Genomic DNA, 13,679 nt, shown 5'->3' with positions numbered 1-13,679 from the left:
CCTCTTCCTGTAGACGGGGATGTTGGAGCTGTTGACCGCTTGCAGGTGGCAGATAGGAGTAAGTGTACAGTCAAAAGAATTTGCGGGTAGCACACTTACTTCAGCTCCTGTGTCGACCAGGAACTTCAGTCCACTGGTAGCGTCCGTAATGTAGAACAGGCGACCTTGCTTATTTGGGGGAGCGCTCGTCGCCACTAGCGATCCCGCGTCTTGTTTTCCGACCAGCTGCAAGGCCTGGTGCAGCGTTCCACAGCAGCTCCAAAGCGCTGGTGATACCAGCAGTGCTGTTGCTCTTGCCTCTGTTGGTTATGCCTTGGCTGGTGGTTCGCCTGTGGCGACGGAGAACGACGGTGGGAGCTTCTGGTCTGTGAGGATCGCCTAGGGCTGCGAGGTCGTGAAAGGCGCAATGTGCTTGTGACAAGTTCCTGTAGTTGTTGCACGTCTTCTCGCAGTGCTGCGATTTCATCCCGAGTAACCGCGGCCGGTATGGGTGCGCGAGTCGCTGGAGTGGCGGGCTCGGGGCGCTGTACTGATGAGACGGTAGATGTTGACGGGTGTTGGCTTGCAACCTCCATGATCTTATCGGCGTGGAGAGCCAAGGCAGGCAAGGACAAGTCGGATGCAGTCGCCAGGATCATTTGCACCGACGATGGGAGTCGCTGCAAGAACAGCTCTTTCAAGAACTGGCTGTCGAACGTCGCGGCACGGTCGCCGACAAGCGCCTGCATCTGGCGCAGAAGTTGCGATGGGCGACGGTCGCCCAGTTCTTCTGCTGAGACTAACTGCTGCAGGCGTTTGCGTTCCGAAAGCATTGTGCGTTCTAAAATGGCAGTCTTGAGCGCATCGTACGGGTTCGTCGCAGGTGGCCGTGCGAGGATGTCGTAGACCTCCAGCGCCACTTCGCACGGCAGCGAAGCCTGGACATGGCTGAGCCGTACCTCTTGGGATATTATGTTGGCCAGTCGGAAGCTTCCCTCGACTTGAAGAAACCAGACTTCTGGGTGCTGTGCCCAGAATGGAGGCAGGCGAACAGCGTAGGCGCCAACGGTCGCAGCGGAGGTTGCAGGAAGCCCAGCATCAGCTCGGGGAACGTCTGGACGTTCCATGCTGGGACGTCCGGGTCACCAATGTAGAGAAAGACAGACGAAAAGCGACTACGTCTGACGCTTTCCAAAATCGAACTGATTTCCTCGTTTTTATTTGCACGCGATCTTCTTCTTCTTTTCTCAGTGGCTATCGCCACAGACTTTTGTAGAGATCCAGTGGTGAGCGCAGCGGTAATTCCGGCGGTGCACACGGTCGTCCAGGCGTCGTCGCGTCGTCATTAAACACGGTGCACGGAACACACACACAGCACGCACAAGCACAGTACCCAGTGTTGAGTGCACCGGGAAGTTCCGGCGGGCAAGCGGTATCCGAGTTGTCCAAGTATTGTCACAAAGTCACCAAGCACACCAGCGCATCTAGATGCCGAGCCAAACTGCAATGGGTCGGCAGCTTCACACTACATAAAGATTCAAAATCGAGGTCAGTGGGTATCCAGCCAGGGACACGATAGGCGCGTCAGTATCCGTGCGCCCTCAGCGCGAACGGTGGCGCCGGGCGAGCGCCGGCCGGTAGTCCGACGGGAGCGGAGGAGAACCGAAACTCTCGTAGCGCTGCCGCCGACTGCAACAGACAATGCAATGTAAAAGTTTGGTCTACTGGGCAAGTTGGTAATGGACAAAAAAAAAAATTAGTCGTTAGTTATTTATACACCAACTCATGTTTACAAACAAACCGGAGCGCCCCTAGCGGACGCCACCAGCGCCGCGCATGCGCGATGGGGGTGTGGGCAAAAAGCTCACCGTCGCCCATAAACAAACCATTGGAACGCGATGTTGTCGGCGTCGGTGTGAGTCCCCCTGCCCTTTTTCACGTTCAAATTGTTGATTCTACGTCTTCCTGACGATGTCTGACTACTTGAGCGGCGTCAGCGAAATTACCGAGGCTCGTTACACCGCAAAACTTCGCGTGAATAATGTGACATGTGGCGATTCATTCCGCGTGGACGCCGTAGTATGTACGCTAAAGCCTGATTTGCATGATGCGATTTCGCTCGCAATTTTCAGTCGCGACGCCGCTCGGGCTGCAAAAGCGTGAACCGTAGCTGAGATAGTCGACGTTGATACTAAACATCGCAAGCAGGATCGGACCAAGTGAATTAGGCCTAACAAGTCGGTGATGGTTAATGGTAACAATGATCAACATCTCCTTGTATCTACTGTTTTATCGAGCCTGCTTACCAACCTTCAAATTTAAGTCTTTTGAGGCCTGCACTTACTTCTTATCGCAAGCACCGGGCCAACAATTGGTCTACGGGCCGGCGTCGTCTAAGAGAGCAGACGACAAGCAGAAACGTTTGAAAGAGCAGACGACAGTTCGAACGATCAGGCGGCCGTTTGAACTTGAAGGCGCACTAGACGTAGTCCGCAGGTGGTCCGCACAACTTGACGGTTTTCTGGCGTTCATGTTGGAACAAAACAAATAAATCTGATGACCATAAGTATGCGTGAATTCAACCAAAAGTGCTTCCCGCCCAAGCAATTGTTGTCCGACGGCGTCTGCTTTCCCCTTTTCACGGAACATATCCAGATTCTCGGACGAACCGAGCACGTGAAAACTGACCTTCAACCCTTTCTCGACACTTTTGGTACGGCCCCAGTCGCGGCGTTTTGACGAGAAGGCAGGTATTTGTCTGGTTCCTTTCAAAATAATGCAGGAATACACGTCTGGCATGGGGACTTCTGCCCACAGTCCCCGACCGGAAGTGCGACCGACGCGCCACCACCGCGCCGTGACGTAACAGAGATGAGTTCGTCTATACAGCAGAACTGTAGTCTGCCAGAACATGGCGACATTGTTACCCACTGTAGATGAGCAATTTAGCCAGTGCGGTAAAACCGCTAGCCTGGGGTTTTTAGCGTGCACCACGTAGTAGTGATACACGACCGCACGCCGGTACGATGCTCATCCAGATCGAAACGGGCAGAGGTGGGGCTCGAACCCAGGATCCCTGGGTTCTTCAGCGCGAACTTTCGCTCCGAGCTGGTGTGCGCTAGCCCACTCGGCCATCGATCCCCCTTGGTAATGGGCATTCATATTAAAAATAGCGCAAAAGAGACAGGACAAAAAGACGAAGAAGCACACAGGACAAGCGCCTGTGCTGTGTGCTTCTTCGTCTTTTTGTTTCGTCTCTTTTGCGCTATTTTTAATATGAAGACAATGCAAGGCGCGCGTCGTCACCAAAACACAGTGCACGGAACACACACACACACACACAGCACGCACAAGCACAGTATCCAGTGTTGGAGTGCATCGGGAAGTTCCGGGGGGCAAGCGGTATCCGAGTTGTCCAAGTATTTTTTACCAAGCGCATCCAGATGCCGAACCAAAGTGCAATCCCGTACGAAAATGTCACATCCAGGCCGGAATGAAAAATGCCGGTTCCGCCTAGACCCAAAATGGGGGCAGCAGTTTGTATCCAGCCTGGAACCGCGCATTTCCAGCCCCAATTTTAAACCCAGGCGGTGCACCGCCGGAATTCCCTCTGCGCTCACCACTCAACTCTACAAAATAATTTCGTGTTATGCCCTTAGCCGCTACAACAGAGATCGTCGCGATTTCAGACTCAGGCGGACTAGGTCTGAAATCGCGACGATCTCCCCCTTGTAACGGCTAAGGGCATCGCACGAAAGACTTTTGTAGAGTCCAGTGGTGAGCGCAGCCGCAGCGGTAATTCCGGCGGCGTACACGGTCGTCCAGGCGTCGTCGCGTCGTCTTTAAACACAGTGCACAGAACACACTCACAGCACGCACAAGCACAGTACCCAGTGTTGAGTGCACCGGGAAGTTCCGGCGGGCAAGCGGTATCCGAGTTGTTCAAGTATTGTCACCAAGCACACCAGCGCCAAGCGCATCCAGATGCCGAGCGAAAGTGCAATGGGTCGGCAACTTCACGCTAAATAAAGATTCAAAGCTGAGGTCAGTGGGTATCCATCCAGGGAAACGATGGACACGCGCGTCAGTTTCCGTGCGCCCGCAGCGCGAACGTCGCCGCCGATCGTACGCCGACAAACAGTCCGACGAGAGCGATGAACAAACTAAACTCTCAGAGACAAAGCCAAGCGCGCGCGCGGAGAACGCCCGCTCGCAGCGCCTGCGTAGCGGATGCGCCTGTCCCTAACACGTGACCTGCGTGAGACCGCGGAAGTTCTCCGCCATCCCCCGACCCCCCCCCCCCCCCCCCTCCCTCCCTCCCCTCCTCCAGTCACGCATGTGCGCGCCCGCTGGCTGGGAGCCACTGGGAGCAGACCCTACTGGAACAACGGGAGCGGATCAGATTCATCGATCACCGTGCGATTCCAGTGCGTTGCGTCTCACTGGATCCGACTGGTTACATCCAGAATCGCGCGGATTTGAACTGTTCACAAGTTTAGAACCCCGCGGATCCGAAATGGAACCGCTCCGATCTGACATTTTCGTACGGGATGGGTCAGCAGCTTCACACTATATAAAGATTCAAAGCCGAGGTCAGTGGGTATCCATCCAGGGCAACGATGGGCGCGTCAGTATCCGTGGGCCCGCATCGGGAATGTCGCACCGGCGAGCGCCGACTGACAGTTCGACGAGAGCGAAGAAGAAACTAAACTGACTAAACTCTCGGCGCTGCGCTGCCGCCGACTGCAACAGACAACAGACAAAGCCAGGCGCGCGCGCGGAGAACGCCCGCTCGCAGCGCCTGCGTAGCGGATGCGCCTGTCCCTAAAGCTCGTTCACACTCTTGCGACCGAGTACGACTGAGAGAGACGAGATCTCTTACAACTTCTTAAATGTTGGATGAGGGAACACACTGACATTGTTGCGCCATCTATGCGGTGACCCTAGAACTGCATTTCACAAAAGCGAAGGTTTTGCGGGATTTCCGAGGTCAAATGCGCGTAATACCCATAGAAAGGCTCGTTTATAACATTGACAAAAGCTTTTCGAGCCAAAAAAGAAAGGATATTGCGCGAGAAATAAAAAAAAATATGCCGGACCGCCGAGTTTACACTGCTTCCCAATAGATGGCGCCAGTGTGTTCTCTGGTTTAGGAAGTTTTAAGGAACCCAGGTTTAAGAGGTTGCAAGCAGTCGCAAGAGTGTGAACGGGCTTTAACACGTGACCTGCGAGAAACCGCAAAAATTCCCCGCCAACCCCCCCCCCACCCACCCCACCCTTCCCTCCCCTCCTCCAGTCACGCATGTGCGCGCCCGCTGGCTGGGAGCAGACCCTACTGGAACAAGGGGAGCGGATCGGATCCACCGAACACTGTGCGATTCCAGTGCGTTGCGTCTCCCTGGATCCGACTGGTTACTCCCAGAATCGCGCGGATCGGAACTGTCCACAAGTTTAGAATCCCGCCGATCCGAACTGGAGCCGCTCCGATCTGACATTTTCGTACGGGAATACATTTTCTCCCTGCGCTCGATCATAAAAGGAAATATCCCGAATAATTCGTACGTACTAGGTAGCTTGGAACATTTCTCAGTCAGGCCAACGAAATAATTGGTCAGTTACTGCGTTTTTCTTTCAGATTCGTTGCATTAAAAATGGTGCTAAAACGCCTTCGTACGTATATTTAGGCGCACTGTAGGACACTGTTAGCGCGAACACGACGTCGGCGCTTTTCAGCAACGAACGAGGGACATCTGGAAAGCCGAGAGAGACGGCCAGAACTACTCAGTAAACACTGGATCAGTAACTACCGGTGCATGTACGATCAAAATAAACGGAAGGCCGCATAATATATTCCGATTTTAAATAAGTACCGCTTTATTCTTTCTGCTCTGCGCGAAGATGCTTGTTCTACGTTCAAAATATCACCCGCACGCTCGAAATCTTTGAGAACAAGTGTCTATACGCATGCTTAAAAGGTGCCCGGCAGAGAAAACAATACGAATAGACACCGGTCACCGCCACGTACTTTATTGTTTAGTACGTTTTGAATGCTTTTTATCCGCTCATGCAAAACGGGGTCATTTTCATATAATGAGAGGACTGGTATATTAGCAATATATAAGCGTCACCGGAATACTGGCGAACCTTGAACGCACTCTATATTCCTTTTGATCGTAATTTTGCTTTGAATCGTCGCTTGTTTTTACACACCTGCTGCGGAACACATGTTTGAGACTGAAATGTAGAGATGTTAAACCTCGTTCACCGATGAAGAAAAATGCGCTAACTAAAGCATGAGGGATATACGTGCCAAACGAACGAAGGACATCTGGAAAGCCAAGAGAGACGGCCAGAACTACTCAGTGTCAATCAAGGTACATACTATTCGGTATGACCCAAATAACCAAAGTGTTCCGTGTTACTCTCCGGCGAAGATACAAATGCACGCGCGTTTTCCCATAGGAATGCACAGGAGCACCGCAAAAGCAGACTGGTTGCTGTCTGCTTCAATTTGCGTCACGGAAGTCGCATAGACACTAGCGCCAGTTGAACCTCTAGCCAACGTTGCCTCTAGTGTAACATTATAATAACTCTATAGCTGCGGTTCAACGTTGCTGCGGTTGCTGCACCGTAAGTGAAGCAACGAAGCAACCAGACGGCCATCTTGCATGCGGAGAAATTGCGTTTTCGCTAGCGTTGCGGGGGTTGGCGGCAGCGTGCTGAGGACACGTTTTCTACTCGTTCGTCGTCTTTCGCAGAAGTTATTTAAGACCCTGTGTAGGCGTGGAGACATGCCCTTCAGAACGAGTGAAAATTTGACGAAAACGCAGTGCCGCAGGAAAAAGGCACAACTCGCCGAAAGCAAGTCTTGACGGCCTGCGGCGTGATCAAAGCTTCCTTGGCACGCCGAAGTGCTCTTTCTCTGTGCCCTCGCACGCCTGGATACCGATCAAGGTTCGACGCCATGTGGATGTGTTTTATTTATTTATTTATTTCAAAATACTGCCAACCCCCGAAGGGATTATTGCAGGCATTGGTACATAATAAAAGATACATGTGAGGCATTTAACAACGAATGAACAACACTTCTCGTCATTCAAAACATCCCGTCCCGCGACTCGCGGGACTGTCCCGCATGAGGGCTCGTGTCACGCGTCCCGCGAGAAATTCAAAAATCTTCAAAATGTCCCGCATTTCACAGTGTCGTAAAATTCACTCCGCAACTCATGGTGCTGCCGAACAACGGGGCACGGAGGAACGCGGAAGTTGCTGGTAATCGTCTGAATCGAAAGGGTACGCCATTTTCTATCCAACCATTGCGGGAAGCGACCGTCGTCCTTAGAGGAGGGCCGACGCGCATGCGCCGTTGTGCCTCTCCCTTTGGTGGCAAAATATTGTAAGAAAAATTGCTCGCCAAGTTTAAAATATTGTAATTATTTTTTTGAATTGCTGCGCAAAAAAATTGCTGCGTAATGTTTTTTTTTTTTTTTTTTTTGTGAAGACCGCCACATTTGCATTTGTCGAACAAGAACATAACGTTAAAAATTTGTATAGGAACATATTGATAAAAGCAAGCGTAGACAGGAGACAAAAACCCGAAAAAAGATTTACTGTTTCTTATATCCATTTGATGCATTGAGTTCTGATACAAACGATTGTTCTGTTTTCAACTTCGACACATTTAATAACGTGTTGGGCATTAAATAAAAAAATATCACTGGGAGTGGAAATGATTTGAGCTTAATTGTTGCAATACAATTTGCAGGTGTGTAAACGGTACAGGATAACAAATGTGTCAACAGAGCCTCGTTTCGTTGAGCGCGTGTAAATAAATCTTCTCTATCCCCCCCTCCCTCCTCCCTCGCCCCGCGTGTCCCGCATTTCGCTAGCAGGAAGGTGGTCAGCCTACGTATGTGCCTCTTGAGCAGGGTTTCACATCACTCCGACGACTGTATTTGTGACTTGCGGCACTCGCAGTCCAGAAACGAGCTTGATCCAGCGTCCAGTGGCGACGAAAGAGGGGGAAAGGTACGTCTCTTTTTTTTTTTCGTCGTTAGACGGTTTACAGATAACCGCGCAATAGCTCCTCATCGCTGATTAGTGGTCTGGCTCATTATCAACCATTGCACGTGACATCAAGTTTGAGCGAGGCTCGCCTACTTGTGATTGGTCAACAGATTGCACACGACCCCATGGGCCTGGTCTTCAAAGATTTTCAATCTCGCCGTCTTGTATTTTATCTTCGAAAACCATCCTTGCTCCACAGCATGCTCTATTTGTGCTGTCATGTGATCCAGTAGAGTAGATTTGGAACATAGCCATGGTTAACAGTGCATAAGAGTAACCGTACAGATTGTTTTCTACCCTTTATTGATAGGAACTCGCCGGAACAGCTGGGCTATCCAGAATGGCCGATATATGATGCAAAGACATCTACGCGCGACACCCCTTTCAAAACTGCCGCAGAGTCGATCCTCGAAAGGTATCCAAGCGTGCGAAGGAACAGAGACGCAGCACTTCGGCGTGCCAAGGAAGCTTTGATCATGCCGCGAGACTGGCGAAACTTGCTTTCAACGTGTTCTGCATTGTTCCTGCGGCACTGCTCTTTCGTAATACTTTCCACATGTTCTCCACGGCAAGTCTCAACGCTTACACAGTGTTTTAACAAACTTCTGCTGCGAATGACGACGAAAAATTAGAAAGCGTGTCTTCAGCACGCTGTCGCCAGCCTCTGCAACACTAGCGAAAACGAAATTTAGCCACATGCAAGATGGCTTCACTTGCGTAAGCGGAAAGCGCGCAAGTGGCTTTCCGCTTACGGAAAGCCACTGGCGCGTGGGCATAGAAGTCAGTAGATGACGCAACCAGCCACCCTATTAAAAAAAAAAAACACCTCATTATGACATATTCCTCTCTTCGTGTAGCAAATCTCAGCGATGCTACATCCACTTGTTTGTACAAGGATCACGTGAACTGCCAAGGTTGGATTTACCGCAGCTCTAATTTCGGCATCGGTTTCTATTACTGCATCGTTCCGGTGCATTGCCAACGTAATTTAAATGTAAGTTCGCGCTTTGATCTTGTCACCACTGCTGTCGTCAGTCGCTTCCCTGTGGCAGCGACGTACCGTGGAGCTGTCAACGTTCTGACATGTCCCTTTCCGTCGGGCGATTGCTCTGAAGCCGAATGGCGGAAGTGGGCAAGTTCTCCCGCTGCCCGCTGTGCTACAAGCAGTTCAGCACTTCGGGCAGCCTCTCGAAGCACAAAAAGCGTGTGCACAAGGTTCCTCCGGACCCGGCCAGGTCGAGCACGCCGGGCCGCGAGGTCCGGTGCGGCGAGCGGGGCTGTTCCTTCGTCGCCACGCGACGGGACGACATGCGCGATCACCTTGTCGTCGAACACGACTTTGCGCTGGTCGAGGTCCAGGAGCAGTTCGACTCCATGGCCGAGTTCCGCCAGTGGATGGACCTTGTGTCCAACGCCAACAGGACCCAGTTTGCGGCGAGGGCCTGCGATGTGCAAGGAAAGGCGAGCGTCCATCGCTACGTCTGCCACCGCTCGGGCGCGAGCAACCTCAAGGTGACTGCGCGACAGCGTAGGGTGAAAGTCCAGGGATCCTGCAAGATGGGCGGCTGGTGCACGGCGTACCTGAACGCCCGCGAGTGCCTGGTCACGGGTGCCGTGAAGGTGAACGGCTGTCTGACCCACTATGGCCACGACCTGGACGTGGCGCACCTGCGGATCTCGACGGCGGATCGCAGCGCCATCGTGGAAGAGATACGCCGCGGCGTCCCCTTCGACCGAATCCTGGAGACCATCCGCAGCGACTTCCCGGCCAACTCGAAAGACATCACGCGGACGCACCTCATCACTATGGGCGACATCCGGAACATCGCCGTGTCGGAGGGCTTGCTCACCTGGAAGCTCGACGTCGACGACGAGGAGAGCGTCCGCAAGCTGGCCGAGCGCTTCGCGTGCCAGGCCTACAGCCCAATCCTTCTCTACAAGCCGATGGGCAGCGTGGCGCAGCCCGAGGCCCGGTCCCTGCGACAGGACGACATGGTGCTCGTCATCCAGACGCAGTACCAGCGGGACACGCTGCTCGACGAGACCGGCAGGGCCACCCTGCTCTGCGTCGAGCCCGTGGTCGCGCCGGACTCCAAGTTCACTCTGATCGCGCTGCTGGCCGCCAACGGGCCGGAGGAGGTGTCGCCCGTCGCCTGGTGCATTTGCAACGTGGTCACTTCGGCCGTCGTGCAAGCCTTCTACCGGGCCGTCTGCCAGAACATGCCGGAGCTGAAGCCTCAGTATCTCATGTCCGACGACTCTGACTACTACTACTCGGCATGGTTGGACGCCTCTGGAGCAGACCACAAGCCGCACAAGCTACTCTCGCCGTGGCACATCACCAAGGCCTGGGCAGAAGCCCTGAACTCGTGCGTCAAGAACCGAGACAAGCGGGCCAGTATCAGCAAGGCGCTTGACAACATCAAGTGCCAGGAGCTCGTCGACACATTCCAAGATTCTGTGGCAGCCCTAATGGGGGAGCTGAAACAGGATGAAGAAACCTCGAGCTTCGCAGAGTTCTTTGAATCTGCATATGCGGAACGCCCCGAACAGTGGGCCCATTGCTATGTGAGGGACGTTAACATTGACTCTGACATGTTCCAGAAGCTCTTGAAGAGACTTGCCACCCGCATGAAGGCAAAACGCCTCGACAAGCTCGCCCACACGCTACTGCTGACGTCGGAATCAAAGCAGTGCGAACACTTCGCCAAGTGCGTGCGGGGTAGGAATGCCCGCGAGATGGCTCTGGTCATCCAGGCACACCAGGTGGCCCTCAGCATTCCGCCGGAAGACATCACCCGGCTCGGCGATGACCGGTGGTCCGTCGAGGACAACGGAGGCGTGTACGAAGTGTCGGAAGTGTTTGCCTGCCGGGACACCAGTTGCCCTCAGCGCTGCAACGAGTGTGATGTCTGCATTCACCTCTACGCCTGCACCTGTCCTTGCACATACATGTGCAAGCATATTCATGCTTGTGTGGTGCGGGGCCTCCAACAGAACGTGGAGTGCTCCATCTCTTACGAGCCGACGGAGGTCATCGAGGATCCCTGCTGTAAGGTGGAGCAAGTGGAGGAAGTGCAAGAGGTGCCGGAGCCTGCGGGTAGCCAGACTTTCTTCTTCTCCAACCTTCCACCACCGCAGCTCGCGTTGCAGGGCCACCCCAAGAAGTTGGAGATGATCCAGGCACTGCACGGCCTCAACGAGACATGCGTGAAGGCAGCGGAGTTCCTCTCCGAGAGGGAGCTGCCGCTGCCCAACCAGGCGGACTACCTCATCTCGGCCCTCAAGACCACCAACGCCGTGCTCGATTCCTTCTACAGGAAGTGCATGACCCGTGGGCTGGGCAAGCTCATAGACCACGACTACAGTGGCCTCCCCGGTCTTCTAGAAGAGAGTCCGATGTCGCAGGGCGAGGAGAACCCTTGAAAATGGTGGCCTTGTTTTTATCGGTTATTGCCTTTGACTGGGAATAGCATCCAGCAATAACACCCTTGAAAGTTCTAGTTGTCCAATTATAAGGAAAATTCTTCACTTTGGGTCAAGACCTGAGTTGCTCCCGTTTTTGGGGTGTCTCCCAACTGAATTGTGCCCAGTCTTGGTTTCTGCCCGAAAACGGTAAAACGTCGATCTCGGGGCCCAGCCTTTTCCAGCTGGATGTTGTTCTACAAGATGCACTCCAATCTAGTTACTCTGAGATTTTTGCGGTGCAATCCAGGTCAAAAGTACCTGAGTGCATAATGCCTTCTTTGAATATTGACGTCAGCCCAGAGCCCAAAAATTTCGAACCTGAGGTGCATGGCTGCATTGTGGTGGGTCTTTGCATTTTCGAGCCATGTTCCTGTTTGCTGAGAGGGAGAAATATAATTTCATAAAGGCAATATATCATGACAGTCTGGTGGTTAACAGTTCTAGTTGATGAGAAATTTAAAGTAACAATATCGTTATAGTGATTGGTGGACAGTGCACTCAGCTGCTTCCTGGAAGGTCAAAGTGTATGCGACTGGCAAAAGTCGTTGCAAAATGACTTTCAGGCCGATGTGCGTTCCTAGAATGCATATTAGTCTGTGATGCACTATAATGTACATTACAAGTTCAGGAATCCACGTTAGTCATTCCTGAACGACTCGCAGACAAATGTAGGAGTTCCCGTGAAGCAGAAAGAGAAGCATAGTTTGAATTTGTTCTGGTTCATACATTCGCAAGTTTCTGTGGCATGGACTTCCTGCAAGAAATGCATCTCCCTCAGTTGTCCTACTTTGTGCGTTGTGCTTGATGGTGCTTCCATACACCCAAGCTCCCTGTCTTGCTCTATTTGAGCTCATGAGAGCCTGAAGCATCATAGAGGGCAATGTACATATTGCGAAACTTAGCACAAACAGAACATCGCCAGTTCCTACCATTTTTCTTGAAAAGCACATTGGTGGGAAGTACATTTTACCGCTTAAATTAGTGCCTCAAGTGGGCCCCTTCTAACACAGTAGTACCGTAAAATCGCGAAAGATAGCCCACCCAACATCAAGAGCAGATTGGGTGAAAATAGGGAGTGGGCTAACTTTCCGTGTACAATCGAGAAAAGTTAAAAAATTCCTATTTTTAGGTCGTACCCTTCCAAGCTTGTTTTGGTGGTGAGGGGCAGTGAAGCAAAGATGACTGTAATTCCCAGTTAGCAACGTTTGCTTATATCCCGCCAGAGCCGACTAGCTACATTTATGCCGAGGCCATCATTGATCCCAACACTACTATTACTATGAGTGGGCTCTATCTTGGTGTTTCAAAAATAATATATAGCAAATAAAGCAAAAAAATAAGGGTGGGCTATCTTTTGGGGGTGGGGAATCTCGGATTTTAGGGTAGTTCTGGCGGCTGTCATTCAAATCTAAAAGAAAAAAAAACTGATAGAATTTGCAAATTGTTCGTGCTAGCAGCGTCATGCAGCATACTTGCATTGACCAGGTACAGACATAACCAAGAACCTGCTTATAAAGTGCCGGTTGGTTTAGCGCTGAATAGCTTCTCCTTGCTTTTAGCTTCGAGAGCTTGATTTTTTTCTCGCAAGATACCTCCCACTTTTCCTTGTGCTAGAGGGAATGTTGGCTCAATGTTTCCCCTGCAAATTGCGTCAACTGCAAGACATCCCTACTGTTCAGATTTGGGGAACAGCTATGCTGAGTACAATGAAGTCACTGCCAGTTCATTAAATGCAAGGTTTTGTGAACTTGCTCTGCTCATTCTTGCGACTTTTCGTTTGGGGGATTGGTCACCGAGCGTGTCCACGCACCGCAGCTCGTAGCGATGGCTCGCGCTGCAGAACAGGGATCCTGGGTTCAATCCCCACACCTGCCCATTTCGACCTGGATGAGCATCGTACCGTCGTGCGGGAGCGTTTCACTACTCCGTGGTGCACTTGTGAGAGGGATACTGAACCGAAATATGGCTTTCACAAAATAAAGCCGCAGAAGCGTCGAATGGGGCACTACGAACTCTAAACATCACTCGTACATCAGTATCTCCAACGGATGGACGTATTTTAGGGCACGATCAAGCGAGGAGACCGACGTCACGATTCTTCTGGAACAGTTAAGAATGAGGGGAAGCGGCATTGCAGTGACTGGAACACGTCTCCGGCTGGTGTG

General features: G+C 52.1%; 2 protein-coding genes across 2 annotated transcripts; one reads left to right on the top strand and one right to left on the bottom strand.

Moving 5' to 3' along the window:
* Positions 1-212: 212 nt before the first annotated feature.
* On the bottom strand, positions 213-923 carry LOC120844095 (the record flags this gene model as incomplete). The annotated part of the gene is made up of 1 exon (XM_040215717.1): positions 213-923. A coding segment is annotated over one exon (711 nt), but the record flags the coding sequence as incomplete, so codon positions are not given.
* Positions 924-8,936: 8,013 nt separating this feature from the next.
* LOC8030770 lies at positions 8,937-13,261 on the top strand. The gene has a single exon (XM_002402726.4). The coding sequence runs from the start codon at positions 9,166-9,168 to the stop codon at positions 11,470-11,472; it is 2,307 nt and encodes a 768-aa protein (XP_002402770.3). The 5' UTR covers positions 8,937-9,165; the 3' UTR covers positions 11,473-13,261.
* The last annotated feature ends 418 nt before the right edge of the window (positions 13,262-13,679 follow it).

Source organism: Ixodes scapularis, unplaced genomic scaffold (assembly GCF_016920785.2).
Source record: "Ixodes scapularis isolate PalLabHiFi unplaced genomic scaffold, ASM1692078v2 PGA_scaffold5__190_contigs__length_132052651, whole genome shotgun sequence".
Lineage (NCBI taxonomy): Eukaryota > Metazoa > Arthropoda > Arachnida > Ixodida > Ixodidae > Ixodes > Ixodes scapularis.
The sequence above is the reverse complement of the archived record's forward strand: the minus strand, read 5'-3'. Positions and strand labels throughout refer to the sequence as shown.

Coding starts and splice junctions, on each gene's coding strand:
- LOC8030770 (XM_002402726.4), top strand. CDS start 9,166: ATGGCGGAAGTGGGCAAGTTCTCCCGCTGCCCGCTGTGCTACAAGCAG.